This window comes from Dermochelys coriacea, chromosome 10 (genome assembly GCF_009764565.3).
Source record: "Dermochelys coriacea isolate rDerCor1 chromosome 10, rDerCor1.pri.v4, whole genome shotgun sequence".
In the NCBI taxonomy this organism is placed as follows: Eukaryota; Metazoa; Chordata; order Testudines; family Dermochelyidae; genus Dermochelys; species Dermochelys coriacea.
The window spans coordinates 1,231,214-1,246,706 of NC_050077.1; the positions used below are offsets into that span (position 1 = coordinate 1,231,214).

Genomic DNA, 15,493 nt, shown 5'->3' on the forward strand with positions numbered 1-15,493 from the left:
AACAGAAATGACTCTAGGATTCATGGTTTGTAATTGGAGTTTCATGAGTCAGCATTTCTGGGGTTAATATTTTTACAGCAGTTTTTGTGTAGGATTAGAGCTGAAAGTATAATTTACAATTAATTACTTGTCCAGCTAATTTAGATTTTTTCTGCACACCTCCCCCAGGCTGTGATTTCCTCCAATGTATACATTTTTGGATGATATTTTTAGTTCCTTGGGGTGATGGCAAAGTGTGCCCTGTGAATATTGGAGATTCAGTTTCCCAGCAATGTTACTTCGTTGCAATTGGTCAGAATGTCACATGGCTTTGCTTTTGTTCCCTGATTGGATGAGTGCAGTACACATACTTGACTATGTGAATCCAAAATTTGGTTTCAACAAATGCTTTTGTACATGGTGCTGAAATTCATGTTCCATGAACGCCCTGCCTGTTAAGTTGAATTACACAAATTTTCATGGAGCATGAATACAGAAGGGGCAGCGACATGGCTGAAGCAATGCTACTTACAAACGTGTGAGAATAGTGATGGAAAGTCAGTTGTGTTGCTTGTCCATCTCTGTGTGGGATGGAGGTGTATGTGGGTCCAAAACACCAGAGAGTTGTGACTTCCGGCTCTTGGTGTAATGAACCTAAGGGCCTTTATTCACTCATAACACAAAGGTCCAAATTCTGCTCCAGCGTGGCTCCATGGATGCAACTAAAAGCAAATTTTGGCTCAAGACGTGTTCCAACAATTTTCCTAATGAACAACACCTGGCAGTTAGTACTTTTATCCAATGTTCTGGGCTGCTTCACAGGTTCTAGAATTTAGCTGCAATCTCTTGGCCGATTCTTCTTTCCCATAAGCCTCCTTTACTCATTTTCTCTCAAGCACTGATTCAATTTGGAGCTGACCGACTCCAGCTCAGGCCCCAGCGTACCTAGCAGGACATTTTGGGAGAAGAACTTAGCTGTAAAAACCACTCTGAATTTTACATCCACTCCAGGCAGTTTGGTCCTGTTTATATTGCAAAATAAATTCTTTAAAGTTACTGTACTTCACAGGAGAGTTTGTCAAGGTAAATACCATCATTTACATAAAATGTGACTAGTGATTGTAATATTAAAGCAATAAAGAGCAAGTTTATGATGCTTAGATGTACAATCTGACAGGGAGAAAAACAGCAAATCTTGCAACATTTACTAAACTGGTGTGGAGACTTTGGGGAAGAAAATTGGAGATTTACAAAAATAGATATTTTTCATAAGTATGATTTTTTCCCACAGCCTTCAAACACTTTGCTTTTTAAATACGCTTTCAGCATTGAAATGGCAACTAACTCAGTGCAACTGCAGAGCAGAGACCTGGATGGGAATAAAACACCCAATGAAGGTTGTGTTCACAAGCAGCAGTTGGTTTTGGAACCTCGGTTGCAGTAATTAACAAGTTTTGCCTAAGAGTGCCGCCTTCCTGCTGCCAACGAGGAGAGTCTCATTCGGAGTAATTAGTGAGTTTCCAAACCCCGACATGCTCAAGGGCCTTCCAGCAGCTGGGAAAAGGGAAGATGAACTGCAGGTAGCCAGACCACAGCCAGTGCCATACTGGAGACCACGGATCAGGAGTCCCAGCTAGGGAATCCAATTGCCTATACTTTCCCCTCTTGCCAGTGATTCCCCTTGGCTTCAGTGGATGTAGCCTCTGAGGGCTGAAACTGGCCTTAGAAAAATCCAGAGACTTAGTTCTGTAAAGGAAACAATGTCTTTCTGGCCACATTAAAAGCTCTGGGATAGCCCCATAATGTTGACATTAAGGCATTTTCTCAATATGTCAACCAATGATTTATACTGACATGCTGCCAAGCGTATGCTGGGCCCTTCACAAGGAAATCAAGTGAAAAAGTCTCTGCCCCAAAGAGGTTACAGGTTAAGGCCCTGATCCTGCACAGACTGAGGCTGAACTTTCCGTATGATCCCACTAAATTCAATCAGAAAGTTAAACATCGGTGTAAATCTTTGCAGAATTGAGGGTTAAAGGTTTAATCCTGCAAATGCTTATTCACATGAGCAATCCTTACTCAGCCAAGCGGCCTCACTGACTTCAATGGGGCCGACTCCCACTTGTGTGCATGACAAGTCCGACTTGTGTGCGGGAGGACTGGGCCATAAAGGCTTGATCCTGCTGAGTGCTCTCAGCTCCCACGGAAGTTTAAGGGTATGCTGCATCTTGCAGGATTGGACCCTATATCTTCAATCTAAACAACGATAATTTTCCCCTTGGATGAAGACATTCAGCTAGCCTGGGATTTACAATAAAACTTTTAAAAGGGACTGAAAAGCAATTTAAAACAGATTCTAATGCTAAATAATATTCGGGGAGAAAAAAGAATAAAATGGACTGCTAGCTATTTATATGCCACAGTGAAATTATAATATCCACTCTTAATGCTTTGGAAAGTTTGATAGTGTATGTTCCTTACTTGAACTCAGTGCTAAATTCTCAGCCATTCACTCACACTCTTACCCTTCTCAATTCATTGAAGCCACTTCAAGCAAAAAACATTTGAAAGAAATTACCTCAGCGCGTTACACTGTGAGCAGTGAGAAATGTCCCACATGAGCCTTGCCGGCCCCAAAAGCAATAAAATTTCTGCTGAAGTGCATGATATAATAACTCAGGGAAAAGAAATCCCCATGACAACAGGAGGAAAAAAAAAGAGATCCATGAAAAGCAGAGGATTCAAACTGCTCTCAATAGAAGGCGTCACCAATCTGCGGTGGAATTTTCACTTTGAAAATCAAAAGCCTTTGCTCTTAACTTTCTTCGTAAACCTGTTGTTTCTCCCTTAACTAGACCGCAGTTTTTACAAAGCAGAATATGCCTCACTAAATCAATACGTGAATAGGGGTCAAACTCATCATTTAAACCCAGAAATGTAACCAGCTGATTCTTTTCCTCTGTGTTTTCCAAAGGAGCTCAGTCCTATTTCTGGGTTTTCTGTTGTGCCCTTCGCTGTAGTAGCTGCATGGCCAATGTGAAATGGCAGTCACATGAAGCTCAATCTGAAAACTTTGATCATACAAATGACAAATCGTTAGAAGCAAAGCACTGTAGAATTTCCTCTGTGGATTACTGAGACAAATGCTCCGAAGCTTTGTTGTTCCCACATACGTACATTGATATGTAAATCATTCCAGGCCTGGCAACGTGGCACTGGCCACCATCTGGCAAAAGGATGCTCCAAAAGGGTGTTAAAAGAAACATAACTTTACCTTTTGGTGGTGGTTATTTATCTCCCAGTTTGTAACTCGTCACAGCCTTTTTAAAGACAGCTTTCGGACAATCATAATCCCAACAGAATGGACTTCAGCTTCACAGAACAGGGGGACCTTGCAGTCAGCCCTTTATCTGCTTGGGCTCATTGGAAGTGTTTGCTAACAGAACTCCCACCTGGATAATCAGGGAGTCCTGGGGGAAGGACGACTGCCCCAGGGACGGGTACAGGAGCAGAGATGGGGAAGGCATAGTCCCCTGACAGGTGATAAGTTAGAAAGCAAAAAATAAATGCTTAATTGGGGAAATCTTTAGTTGCTTCTGTTTGCGGTATCCTTACAGACAGCCGAGATGATGACCATGACCCTGCAAGCCTATGCATAGCACCCAGCGGGGAGCACCAGGTTCTTGCGTTGCCATGCGAGTGTGAATAGAGACTACGTCTGGGGAGAAGCACCAGGCTTCATCCTCCACTCTGAGTGCAGGAGGTCTCAAGCCCCATGCCTCTGCCCCTTCCCTCTCAAGAGGGCAGGGCACAAGGGGGTGGAGCTTGGACGGGCAGTGGGTGTGGCTGAGGAGGTTGGGGCGGGAGTGTGACTTCCGCCATGTTGAGAAGGCGCATAGCTCTGAGCTCGCTGAGGCCTGGTTCCTGATAGGAGGCCAGGAGGGTCTCTGTGCACCATGGCCCCCCAAGGCCCTTTCAGCAGCAAACAAATAATAAAACTAAAAGGTGGCAGGAAGCAGCTTGGTGCTAGCCCTGGCCTTCCAGCAGGAATGGGTCTTCCTGCAATGCTTGCCCTGCGAGCACGCTGCCCCTTGCTCTCACGCACGCTCTCCTTTGCTGTACGGGGCTGAGCTCAGTGTCTGCGGCCGGCTTGAGGATGCTGAGCGCTAGGTGCTGCTCTGTGGCCATTAGGCCATATGACATTGCAGCGAAGCCTGATTTCTCCCTACATCTCCCTATATCCCTCCACCCGAAACAAAGCAGAGAGGCTAAGAGAAACCAGGTACCATCTTTGGGAAACGTAGCTCTCCTGGCCTAAGACCACAGAAAGACTGTGAGCGTCTCTGGGCCAGACCTATCTGCACCAGGGTAGAGTCACCTAGTAGCTCTTGGTTTGGGAGCAGATCCAGCCCCCCAGCTTAAGAGGTTAATGTACCCTATGAGAGACCTTTACTCACCCCCACCCCCAACCTCTCAGCAGGGCAAGAATAGGGAATTCCCGACACCTTGCCAAGGGCAAAGTCTGGCCCTTGGCATGAACTGTATAGGCCTGATCAAAAAAACAATGAAATCTATTGCAGTCCTTCTGTCAATTTTCATGAGAACTGGCTACAGATCTAACTGGGGTGTATATGTATACATGCATCTCTGCCTTGCCTGTATGCACAAAAGACATATGCATCTGAAATAACAGTACGCTAATTCCTTTCCCCTCCCCCGCCGTGAGAAACAGCACTGACATTATCCCAGAATTATTTGCAGATGCAAAATTGTGCCACAAAATTAGAGGCTATCATTGAAAATCAGGTCCTAAATGTTTGAGGAAAAAAGAGGAGTTGACAGGTTTGAAACAACCAATATTACAACGGGGCACGTGTGTATAATTTAAAATTCATAGCCCAGGGTAATCCCCATACATCGGATCCACAGTGTAGTGAGGGCAGCTGAGTCACTGCATTTCAGCAAAAGCCAACTCACAGCAGGACCTGGAAAAAATCAATGCCCTTCCCTAACCTATCAGAAGTGCTGAGGATACAGTATACACTGGAAAGGCCTTTTGCAGAGAAATATAGTAGTTACAAAGTACCAGCATCTCTCACATCATGAGAAGAAAAGCCCCATCTATCTATCCACCCGACAGTGCTCCTAGGCACCGAATGTTAGCACTAGTGGCTGTGGTTTTATTTTCTGAATCTTATGACGCAGAATAGAGGGGTATAAATATTATAGAGCAGCACAGGATTCACACTGAGGTGACCAAAGGCTGTTGCTATCCGATGGCTGTTCAGGGCCCAACGTGAAATGAGTCCAGGTCTCAGTCCAGGATCTTAGCCTTCCTTGCCCCTACCCTCCTCTCACTTCCCCTGCTGGCAGTCTGAGCAGAGAGGCCCAAGGGACACATGGCCATGGAAACCAATCTACCTGAAAGGTAAGTCATGCTGTTCAATCTGTGTGGATACAAATTGCAGGTCACAGGAGTACAAACATTGTACAAGTGTGAATCACAGACCACTGGCCTCTAGAACAACACAGCCAGGGATGGGGAACACAGAATGGTAACAGTAGCAGGGAGGCAACAAACCCTGCTAAAAATAACAATAGCACATGACAGTCACTACCCAAATATGCACTAGTGCAGGGGTAATTAATTATTTTTTGTCAAGATCCAAGTTTCTCGGTCAAGGTATAGTTAAGGTCCAGACTCCAGAGCAACATCTTTTCACACCGCAACAACAATAATGATAATAACAAGTAAATAAAAAGATTTCACGGTCCATTCAACAGTGTCCGGTGGTCCGGATTCAGCCCATGGTCCGCCCATTGTCTATCCCCTGCACTAGGGTAGTGGCCAGAGGGCTGTGGTTTAAAGAATCAGTTTCTCAATCCCAGTACAACTGCTTCTTGGACCAACTGGTTCGGGAACAGATATTTCTATTATTTAGGACTAGGACTCCCGATTTTTGTTGTTATTAATTATTTGTATGACTGTAGCATCTGGGGGCTTTATTGTGCTGGGCACTTTACAACCAAACTTAGACATGCCCTGCCCTAACAATTTGACAGCCTAGAAAGACAAGGAATGTGCACTGAACTTTCTCCATGCATACAGGCTCATTGATTCAATGGGGCTACTCGCATGCGAAAAGTTAAGCCTAAGGCCTGGTCTACCCTACGGGGCTAGGTTGAATTTAGCCGCGTTAGGTCAATTTAAAAATGACTGCGTCCACACAACCAATCCCGGTCCATTGACCTAAAGGGCTCTTAAAATTGACTTCTGTACTCCTCCCCAACGAGGGGAGTAGCGCTAAAATCGACCTTGCTGGGTAGAATTTGGAGTTGTGTGGACGCAAATTGATGGTATTGTCCTCCAGGAGCTTTCCCAGAGTGCTCCATTGTGACCGCTCTGGACAGCACTTTGAACTCCGATGCGCTAGCCAGGTACACAGGAAAAGCCCTGGGAACTTTTTAATTTCATTTCCTGTTGGGTCAGCATGGCGAACTCAGCAGCTCTCAGCAGCACAGGTGACCATGCCGTCCCCCCAGAATCGTAGACTGTAGAATGTTTCTACGCTCCCCCTATCGTCTCCATCCCTGAGGTTATCGCAGATTAGAAGGCAAAAAAAAAAAAAAAACCGCACTCACTATGACATGTTTTCCGAGCTCATGCAATCCTCTCGCACTGATAGGGCACAGCTTAATGCATGGAGTCATTCAGTAGCAGAGGCCAGGAAAGAATTAAGTGAGCATGAACAGCAGAGGCAGGACGCGATGCTGAGGCTAAAGGAGGAGCAAACGGACATGATGAAGTGTCTATTGGAGCTGCAGGAAAGTCAACAAGAGCACAGACCGCTGCTGCATCCACTGTATAACCGCCTACCCTCCTCCCCATGTTCCATAACCTCCTCACCCAGATGTCCAAGATCACGGGGGAGAGGTTCCGGGCACCCAGCCACTCCACTCCAGAGGATGGCCCAAGCAACAGAAGGCTGTCATTCAAACAGTTTGATATTTAGTGTGGCTACAATAAGCAATGTGGCCTTGTCCTTCCCTACCCCACCCAGGCTACCTTGTCCATTATCTCATTTTTTTTTTAATTAATAAAGAAAGAATGCATGGTTTCATAGACTCTCAGGAGGTCATCTAGTCCAACCCCCTGCTTAAAACAGGACCAATCCCCAATTTTTGTCCCAGATCCCTAAATGGCCCCCTCAAGGATTGAACTCACAACCCTGGGTTTAGCAGGCCAATGCTCAAACCACTGAGCTATCCCTCCCCCCTGTTTCAAAATAATAGTTACTTTATTTTGAAGGAGGAAGGGTGGTTGGCTTACAGGGAATTAAAATCAACAAAAGGGGGCGGGTTTGTATCAAGGAGAAACACACACAACTGTCACACCGAAGCCTGGCCAGTCACGAAACTGGTTTTCAAAGCCTCTCTGATGTGAAGCGCGCCTTGCTGTGCTCTTCTAATCGCCCTGGTGTCTGGCTGCCAGGCAATTTGCCTCAACCTCCCACCCTGCCATAAAGGTCTCCCCCTTACTCTCACAGATATTATGGAGCACACATCAAGCAGCAATAACAATGGGAATGTTGGTTGCACTGAGGTCTGACCTAGTCAGCAAACAGCGCCAGCGCACTTTTAAACATCCAAAGGCACATTCTACCACCATTCTGCACTTGCTCAGCCTATAGTTGAACTGCTCCTTACTACTGTCCAGGCTTCATGAGCCATGGGAACAAGGTGTAGGCTGGGGTAGGTGCAACCACGCAGTACAGCTGGCTGGGAGAGCAGCCTGAGGCAGAAGCCTCCAGCTTGCACGATATTCCAGGCCGGACTGAATCTCCATGAGACGAAACTTAAAGAAGAGAATGACCTGGAGTCTCTGGCTCCCATTCAGTGCTCGAAGAGGAGGATAGCCATGCCCCTGATCGACCTCACCGAGGTCTGCCAGGAGCACCCAGGAGACATACGACAGCTATCAGTCCTACTGCACCGTTTGCCGCGAAGGCAAGGAGCTGCTGCTGTGTAGCAATGCAGTACCACGTCTGCCAGCACCACCCAGGAGACGTACGGTGATGGTGAGCTGAGTGGGCTCCATGCTTGCCGTGGTACGGCGTCTGCACGGGTAACCCAGGAAAAAAAGGCGTGAAACGATTGTCTGTCATTGCTTTCACAGAGGGAGGGAGGGGGGCCTGATGACATGTACCCAAAACCATCCGCGACAATGTTTTTGCCCCATCAGGCATTGGGAGCTTAACCCAGAATTCCAATGGGCAGCAGAGACTGCGGGAACTGTGGGATAGCATCCCACAGTGCACCGCTCTGTAAGTCGATGCTAGCCACGGTAGTGAGGACGCACTCCGCCGACTTAATGCGCTTAGTGTGGACATATGCAATTGACTGTATAAAATCGGTTTCTAAAAATTGACTTCTATAAAATCGACCTAATTTCATAGCGTAGACATACCCTAAAAGGATTGAGGCGTAAGAGAGAATGAGCCATGAAGTAAAAGTAAGGTTATAATTATGAAGACACCACAGCAGTCCCTTAGTTAAAGTTGCATTGAGAGTTTCACTAAAAGGATGAAAGGTCTTCATTATGAATGAAGAATATAAATTTATCATATCCTCTCCATACTTACAGCACTTATTCTTAACAATACCGGATGAATTTTCTGAGAACTTAACAGTAAATCTGTTAGTTATCATTTTAAAATGTCTCCATTTTTATTTGAAAATTCACTGATTTATAGATTACTGTATTTGAAAATCTAAGACACAGGATACCTGCCATGGTTATTAATGTGAAAATATTGGATTTAACACTGCTAGTCATAAATGCTGTATTTATGTTATGAGGCTTATCATATTTTGTTACAAATGGTGCATTTGTTATCAAACGGATGCTACAGACTCTAAACTTTCATTTAAAAATGTTTCTAGCCCTTACAGATGCCAAGATAACCTTGAAAGCATGAAGCTTCCTGAACCTGCAAGCAGCGGAAACAATCGCGCCGAGATCCATGAACTGTCCCACCCTTCTCAGTGAGTTTACTGTGATACCTAAAGTTGACAATTTACATGCCAACACGATTAACTATTTTTCTGCTGATCACACACGTGCAACACCTAGCTAATGTGCTTATCACTCCCAGACAGCTTTCCTTGCCTCTTTAGGTCCCAATGGCCCCCTTGTCCTCAGCCCAACTCCCCAAACCTGCTTCCACGGGACAAGTCCTACAATGCAGGAACATGCTGCAGCTGAGGCATGCTGAAAACCAATCAAATCATTTTATTTTATGCTGTTTCTACATTAACCTCTAAATGAACAGCACAGGGACTAGTGTGCTAACTGTATCATTCAGCTAGTATTTCACTGAGTAAACTCTTCCACTTTTCCACTTAAATGAAGCTGCAACAGAGTGCCACAGATTTCGAAGACTTTGCCACAGAATCCAGGTCTAGCTTGTTCTGGAGTATGCAGGGTTTTGCCAAAGGGTTTCATAGTAGATGACGAACTTTTAAATGATGCAGTTTTAGATGCCAAAACATGTAAGACGACACAGGTATCCAAGCTCCAGAAATGACTGGGAGTCCATCCTTGCTGCAGAGTTAAACCCGGCTATTAGGTGGGGTTGGCCTTATCCTGACTGCCATTCACACCCGCACCTCAGCTTTACCCCTGAGCTAGCTGGCCCGTCCTGGGCTATAGGCTAACGTATGAACATGGCTTACCTTTGGGCTGGCAACCTGCCCACTTTGCAGTGAGGATTCAGGTTAAACCACTCAAGTGCTGACAGTCCTCCGATGCCTTCTCACAATTCCCCCGTGTGCCCAGAAGGACAGACAAGTTCTCCCACCATTCACTAGGAAAGAATCACAGAGCATCATATCATGCTGCAGCACAACGAGCCCCCAGAAGTTCCCGTGCTAACATGGATGAGCACAGCGACTGTGTGGATGCAGTCGAGTCCGGATTTGCAGTGTGACAGCTCACACCCTGACTAGGGCAACCCCCATACTCAGACCCGAGTGCTGGTCACCCCAGTTAATTCTGCAATGATGACATTCCCCTGTTTTGACTGTGGGAAATTCTTGGATTATAAAAGCACCAAGTACTGACTAAAAATCCATGGCAATTCATATTTAGGATGATAGAAAGATCATGTGATCTAGAAGGGTAAGGAAGAAACGAAGAGGCATTAGTTAATTTCCACTTTGCTGGAAATGAAGACCTCATGACCTTTGCCAAACCTCACAATCATTTTGGCATTGTAGAAGGGATGCAGTTAATTCTCTTTATCATGAAGGATAATATCTACTGTTAAGTATCTATGTCACCGATAAAAGAAAGGAGGTGAAATTAAGAACATGCAAAAGATATATATGCCAGAAAGAAATATCAGTGGATTGTTAATAAAAAAGAGAAACTAAAAGTAGATAACACTTCCCACACACCCTTAAATACAACTTTTAATAGCATTCAAAATACATTCCACATTTACAAAAAAGAAAAATCTAGGAAATTCAACAGCAACAGTTAACTTATACTGAAGTCTACAAATGCAATTGAAGGGAAGATGTACCACTGAACACATCCTTCAAACAACCCACCGCTGAAGTGTATGGAATCACAAATGACGATTCCAAAAGCAATTCTGACACCTGAATGCTGAACAACCCCACGCAGCCTTAACTCCACCTTCAACAAAATCCACCAGTTCACACGTAGGAAGATTTCAATTCTGTAATTTCCATATAAACTTTAACCCTGGCTTTCAAACTATCACGATCAACACAGATCACTCATTCACATAGCTTTTCCTAAACATTACAGAAAAACAGCAGAGACTCTAAAGAACCGGTGTAACTGATTCTCTACATAAAGTGTGGTTTGCACTACCTTTGGCTTCTGGATCATCAAAAGATATAACCTCATGTAGAGGGTATTACAGCAGTCAATCTCAAGGAGACAAAGGCATGACCGACTGTAGCAAGATACTTAGCTATTTCTTTTGGATGTGTATTATTATCCCCATTTTACAGATTAGAAAGCTGAGGCATAGGGAAGTTAAAAGGGGACCGGCTCTAGGCCATGTTGGCAGAGTTTGAAGTAGAACATAAAATTACTGTCTCCTAGGACAGTACAGTAATCACCAGAACATACTTTCAACAATGAATGATGCAGAGAAGGCGAGTCAAGTGGCCTCATTTTCCACCCCTTGACACTAGAAAATAATAATTTGATAGTATTAAAAGGCAACAGTTTTAAAATGGACAAAAGGAAGCCACATGTTACACAGTGTGTAAGTATTCCGTGGAACTCACTGCTGGAAGACATTAATGCAAGTAATTCAATAAGGTTAAAAAACAGACCTTTATGTGAATATGAACAACACCTGCAATTTCTCTAGCTAGGATACAACTGCAAAGACCTTCATGCTGCAGGAGCAGGAGATAAGCTAACCATCAGCGAGGGTCAGGAAGATATCCCCTTCCCGTGTCAGAAATGGGAATTTATGCCTTACTCTGAGGCACTAAGGACAGCTAACGGTACGTCTCCCCTTGCTGTCTTCCAGTATGGGAATTCCAGCTCAGGATTGAGACACCTTGGCAGAGAGAAGAAAGTCTGCTCGCTGCTTGAGAGGTGGCTGCAGGTAGGGTAACCAGTAGATTTCAGTGCCCACAGCTGTTGAGTCCAGCACCATTCACCAGCACTAAAAATGAGCTTAAACAAACTATGCAGAGCAACACCACACAGCTACAAGAATGACAACAAAATCCAAATACTGTTCTGCAGATGCATACCTGTTTGTGCCTTTCACTCCAAGGGAAATCTCTGCTCACTCCCTGGCCCTTTTCTCCCAGCTTTACTTTCAAGATGCAAACACAGCTGCTTGCCACATTCAATGCTTGATCATCTTCTTCTGCCTATTTTGAATAAAACCAAACCTCTCTACACCCCTATCTTTAGCTTCTTTCATCAAGTTTCTAAACTTGGTCTTTAAAGCAAAGCTTTCCTGGGTGAAAATTAGGTAAAATAGGATGTTGGCTGTTTGAAAAATGTGTGCACAAAATAAAATCAGCTGAGCCAGTCCTCCTCCTCATGCCCAGATGTTGATGCAACAGGCACAGCCTTTGACAGCACATAACGAACACGCTCCCATACAAGTACTCTCTTTCTGATGGCTGGTCTCCACTTCATTGGAGTTCCTCGGAGAATCGCCGGGCATCATAACAAAGCCAAGCAAAACCCACAGCAAATGAGCGTTATGCACGCACTTTGCTTCCCAAATTTCTGAGGAAACCTGCCTGAAGATCATCATATCTAAGTTAGTGTTGGCATGAAAACCTCACACTTTATTTTTATTAAAAAAAAAACCAAAACCCAGCTAATTTAAGCAGTTGTTAACTTTTTGCCTCTGAAACTGAAAATGTTCCTCATTCTTTTGAGCTGTTTAGTCAACTGCCCTAATGAGTGAAATAAAAAGCCAGGACCTCAATGTTTTAATCATGATTCTTGCCTATTTGGAAAGGAACAAGCACAGTGCGGGTGCTGCCAGAAACTAAAAAAAGAATAACATCAATAATTTTCAAGTTAAATTAATTATCTGTATTTTCAAGTTTTGAGATTACATATTTTAAAACAGTGAACATCACAATTAGTTTGATACGCTGAAACAGCAAAGAAACCTACTGACGAATTCATCCAGTTTTCATAGATTTGAACAGGTTAAAAGGAGTCTACGTTGAAAGTTTTAGATGTGTTACATCAAACGGCAACACCAAGAGTAATTCATATGCAGAGCTCAGTCTAGTCAATTCAAAAACTTCTAGCAGATGGAACTTGTTGCATACAAGGAATAAATCTCCATTTGGGAAGTAAATTCAGGATGCTGCGGCTTGTATGAAGACAGAATCCTTGTTTATTTATTGTCACTTTAAAACTGCAGCTATCACCTGGGCTTGCAGGCTTGTTTATTTCTGTAATTATTAACTGCTGAACAGTCTAGATTTGTACATTGCAAGTGCAGCTACCCAGAGCAATCTGTTCAAATCTTCTGTGTACTGGGGGCTGCATAAAATGTGCATTTTTATCTATTTCTGGCATCTCCATCAGAACCCTGTATTTTAAATAGTATAATAGCCAGTCACCTTAATTATACATTTATTTTACCTGCATTTAAAATGTGCTATCGCACAACTTGCCTCCACGCCAGGCGCTAGCTGCTCTGGGGCCTCATCTGCATCCCTTATTTGTCACTATCAATGTCCCTTATATATTGTTTTTATGTAGCTAAGCAATTCCAAGGTCCCTGCAGTTGAAAGGGGAGAGCATGGCTGGGATTCACACAGATCCTGGAGACAGTACCTTGCTCGGGTAAGCTGCCAGGTAGGAGGTGGGCAGACCTGAGCCCGCTGTTGGCAATAAATAAGTAAGCAATAGACTCAATGTGAGAACTTCTGCACGGAGAGGGAAAGTTAGATTTTAAATACACAGAAACCTTCAGGGTGAGCCACACCCACCCACCACACGGGACACAAACCCACACCCACAAAAGCAAGGTGATGGAAAGTCAAGCCACTAACAACACACACTCCCTTCTCCTCCGCCCCGGGCACAACAGCTACTAATAACCCCCCCCCAACCCACACCCACACCCACACCCACCACCACAGCCCCCAGCATCTGTCCCTGGGCTGGGAGGGCTGAGCTGGACTGGCGCTGCCCCCCACAGCTACAGCCCCTGGTACCCAGCACAGGCTGCCAAGCGTTGCCCTCGGGCTCCAAGACACGGCCCCCCGGCCCCCCCGGCCCCCGAGGCGAAGGAAGGGAATTTGCCCCCTGCTCCCAGGCGGCGGGGATGGGCTGCGCCGGTGCCTTACGGGAGCGGGCGTGTAGCCGGAGAGGGGCGGGCCGAGCAGCCACGGGAGGAGTCCGGGCCCAGCCCTTCCAGCCAGGAGCGCTCCCCGCCGGCCACGGGCTGGGCTCCGGCCGCTGGGGGGGTGGGGGGCCAGGCTGTTTGCCCCGGGGCAGGTGTCTCTCGCCCGGCCCGGCCCGGCCCGGCGCTCACCTGTACCACTCCAGCCCCTTCTCGTAGTTCCTGTCGAAGAAGTGGGGCTCGACCCCCACGGCGCGCACCTCGGGGTGCGCCCGGACGGCCTCCAGCAGCGCCCGGGTGCCCCCCTTCTTCACGCCGACGATCAGGGCTTGCGGCAGCCGCTGCTCGCCGTAGTCCGGCGTGGTGCTGCCCGCCCGGCTCAGCTCCTCGTCCGTGGTGCTGGATTCCTGCGGGTCCCCCTCGAAGGCGCCGCTGGGCGCCGCGATCACCTCCCCGGGGGCCAGCGCGGTCCGCAGCCAGGCGGCCGCCGAGCCCCCCGCGCCGCTGGCGTTGCCGGCCCGAGCGGGGGCCGCGGGGGCGGCCGGGCCGGTGCCCCCCGTCAGGCTGTAGCACAGGTAGGTGAGGCACAGCGAGAGGCTGCACATGCAGAGCAGCCTCCGAGCGGGGGGCCCCTTAGAGCCGCGCCCGCCCTGCGCCCCGGGCTGGGCGGGGGGGGGCCATGGCTGCTCCCCGCTCCTAGCCCCGGGCACCGGGCGCGCATGGTGTCAGCCGCCGCCCGCCAGCCCCGCCTGCATGGGGCGCCGCTGCCCTCCCGCCCCGCAGCCGCCGGGGGGCAGCCCCGCATGGCCCAGTCAGCGCGGAGCCCCGCGGTGCCGCCGCCGCCGCCGCCTCCGGCCGGCCGGGCGCATGGGGAGCGGGAGCGGGAGCGGCGGCTCGGCTCGGCTCGGCTGGGGACGCTCCGGCTCCGGCTCCGGCTCCGGCGCCTCGCGCTGCGGCCGCCCGAGTTCCGGCTGCCAAACTTTGTGCCGAGTGGGAGGCGGAGAGCGCGCCCCCGCCTGGGGAGAGCGCGCGCCCGGCCCCGCGCCCGGGCCCGCCTGGCCCTGGGGCCGCGCGGCCGGAGCCCGCGGCTGCGCTCGGGGCGCTGGCGACGGAGAGGGGGGAGCGCGCGCGCCCTCGAACCCCCCCCACCGCCCCCCGCTCCCCTCCCTGCCCTTACACTTCTTGTGCCCCCCCCGCTGCCCCAGCCTGCCAGCCGTGACCCCCAGCCAGCCTCCCCCCCGCTTCTCCCTGCCCCCCACTGCCCCCGTCACCCCGCCCTCTGCTTCTCCCTGCCCCCACTGCCCCCCCCTCACCCCGCCCTCTGCTTCTCCCTGCCCCCACTGCCCCCCTCACCCCGCCCTCTGCTTCTCCCTGCCCCCACTGCCCCCCCTCACCCCGCCCTCTGCTTCTCCCTGCCCCCCTCACCCCGCCCTCTGCTTCTCCCTGCCCCCACTGCCCCCCGTCACCCCGCCCTCTGCTTCTCCCTGCCCCCCGCCCCCCTCACCCCGCCCTCTGCTTCTCCCTGCCCCCACTGCCGCCCCCGTCACCCCGCCCTCTGCTTCCCCCTGCCCCCGTCACCCCGCCCTCTGCTTCTCCCTGCCCCCACTGCCCCCCCTCACCCCGCCCTCTGC

General features: G+C 48.4%; 1 protein-coding gene across 1 annotated transcript in view; it reads right to left on the reverse strand.

Moving 5' to 3' along the window:
• HS3ST4 (heparan sulfate-glucosamine 3-sulfotransferase 4) overlaps nt 1–14,756 on the reverse strand; it is a 131,405-nt gene extending 116,649 nt beyond the window's left edge. Inside the window, exon 1 of the mRNA XM_038420856.2 lies at nt 14,055–14,756. Coding sequence (XP_038276784.1) covers nt 14,055–14,467 — 413 coding nt within the window. The 5' untranslated portion in view covers nt 14,468–14,756. The remainder of the gene's footprint in view (nt 1–14,054) is intronic.
• Between the last annotated feature and the right edge of the window lie 737 nt (nt 14,757–15,493).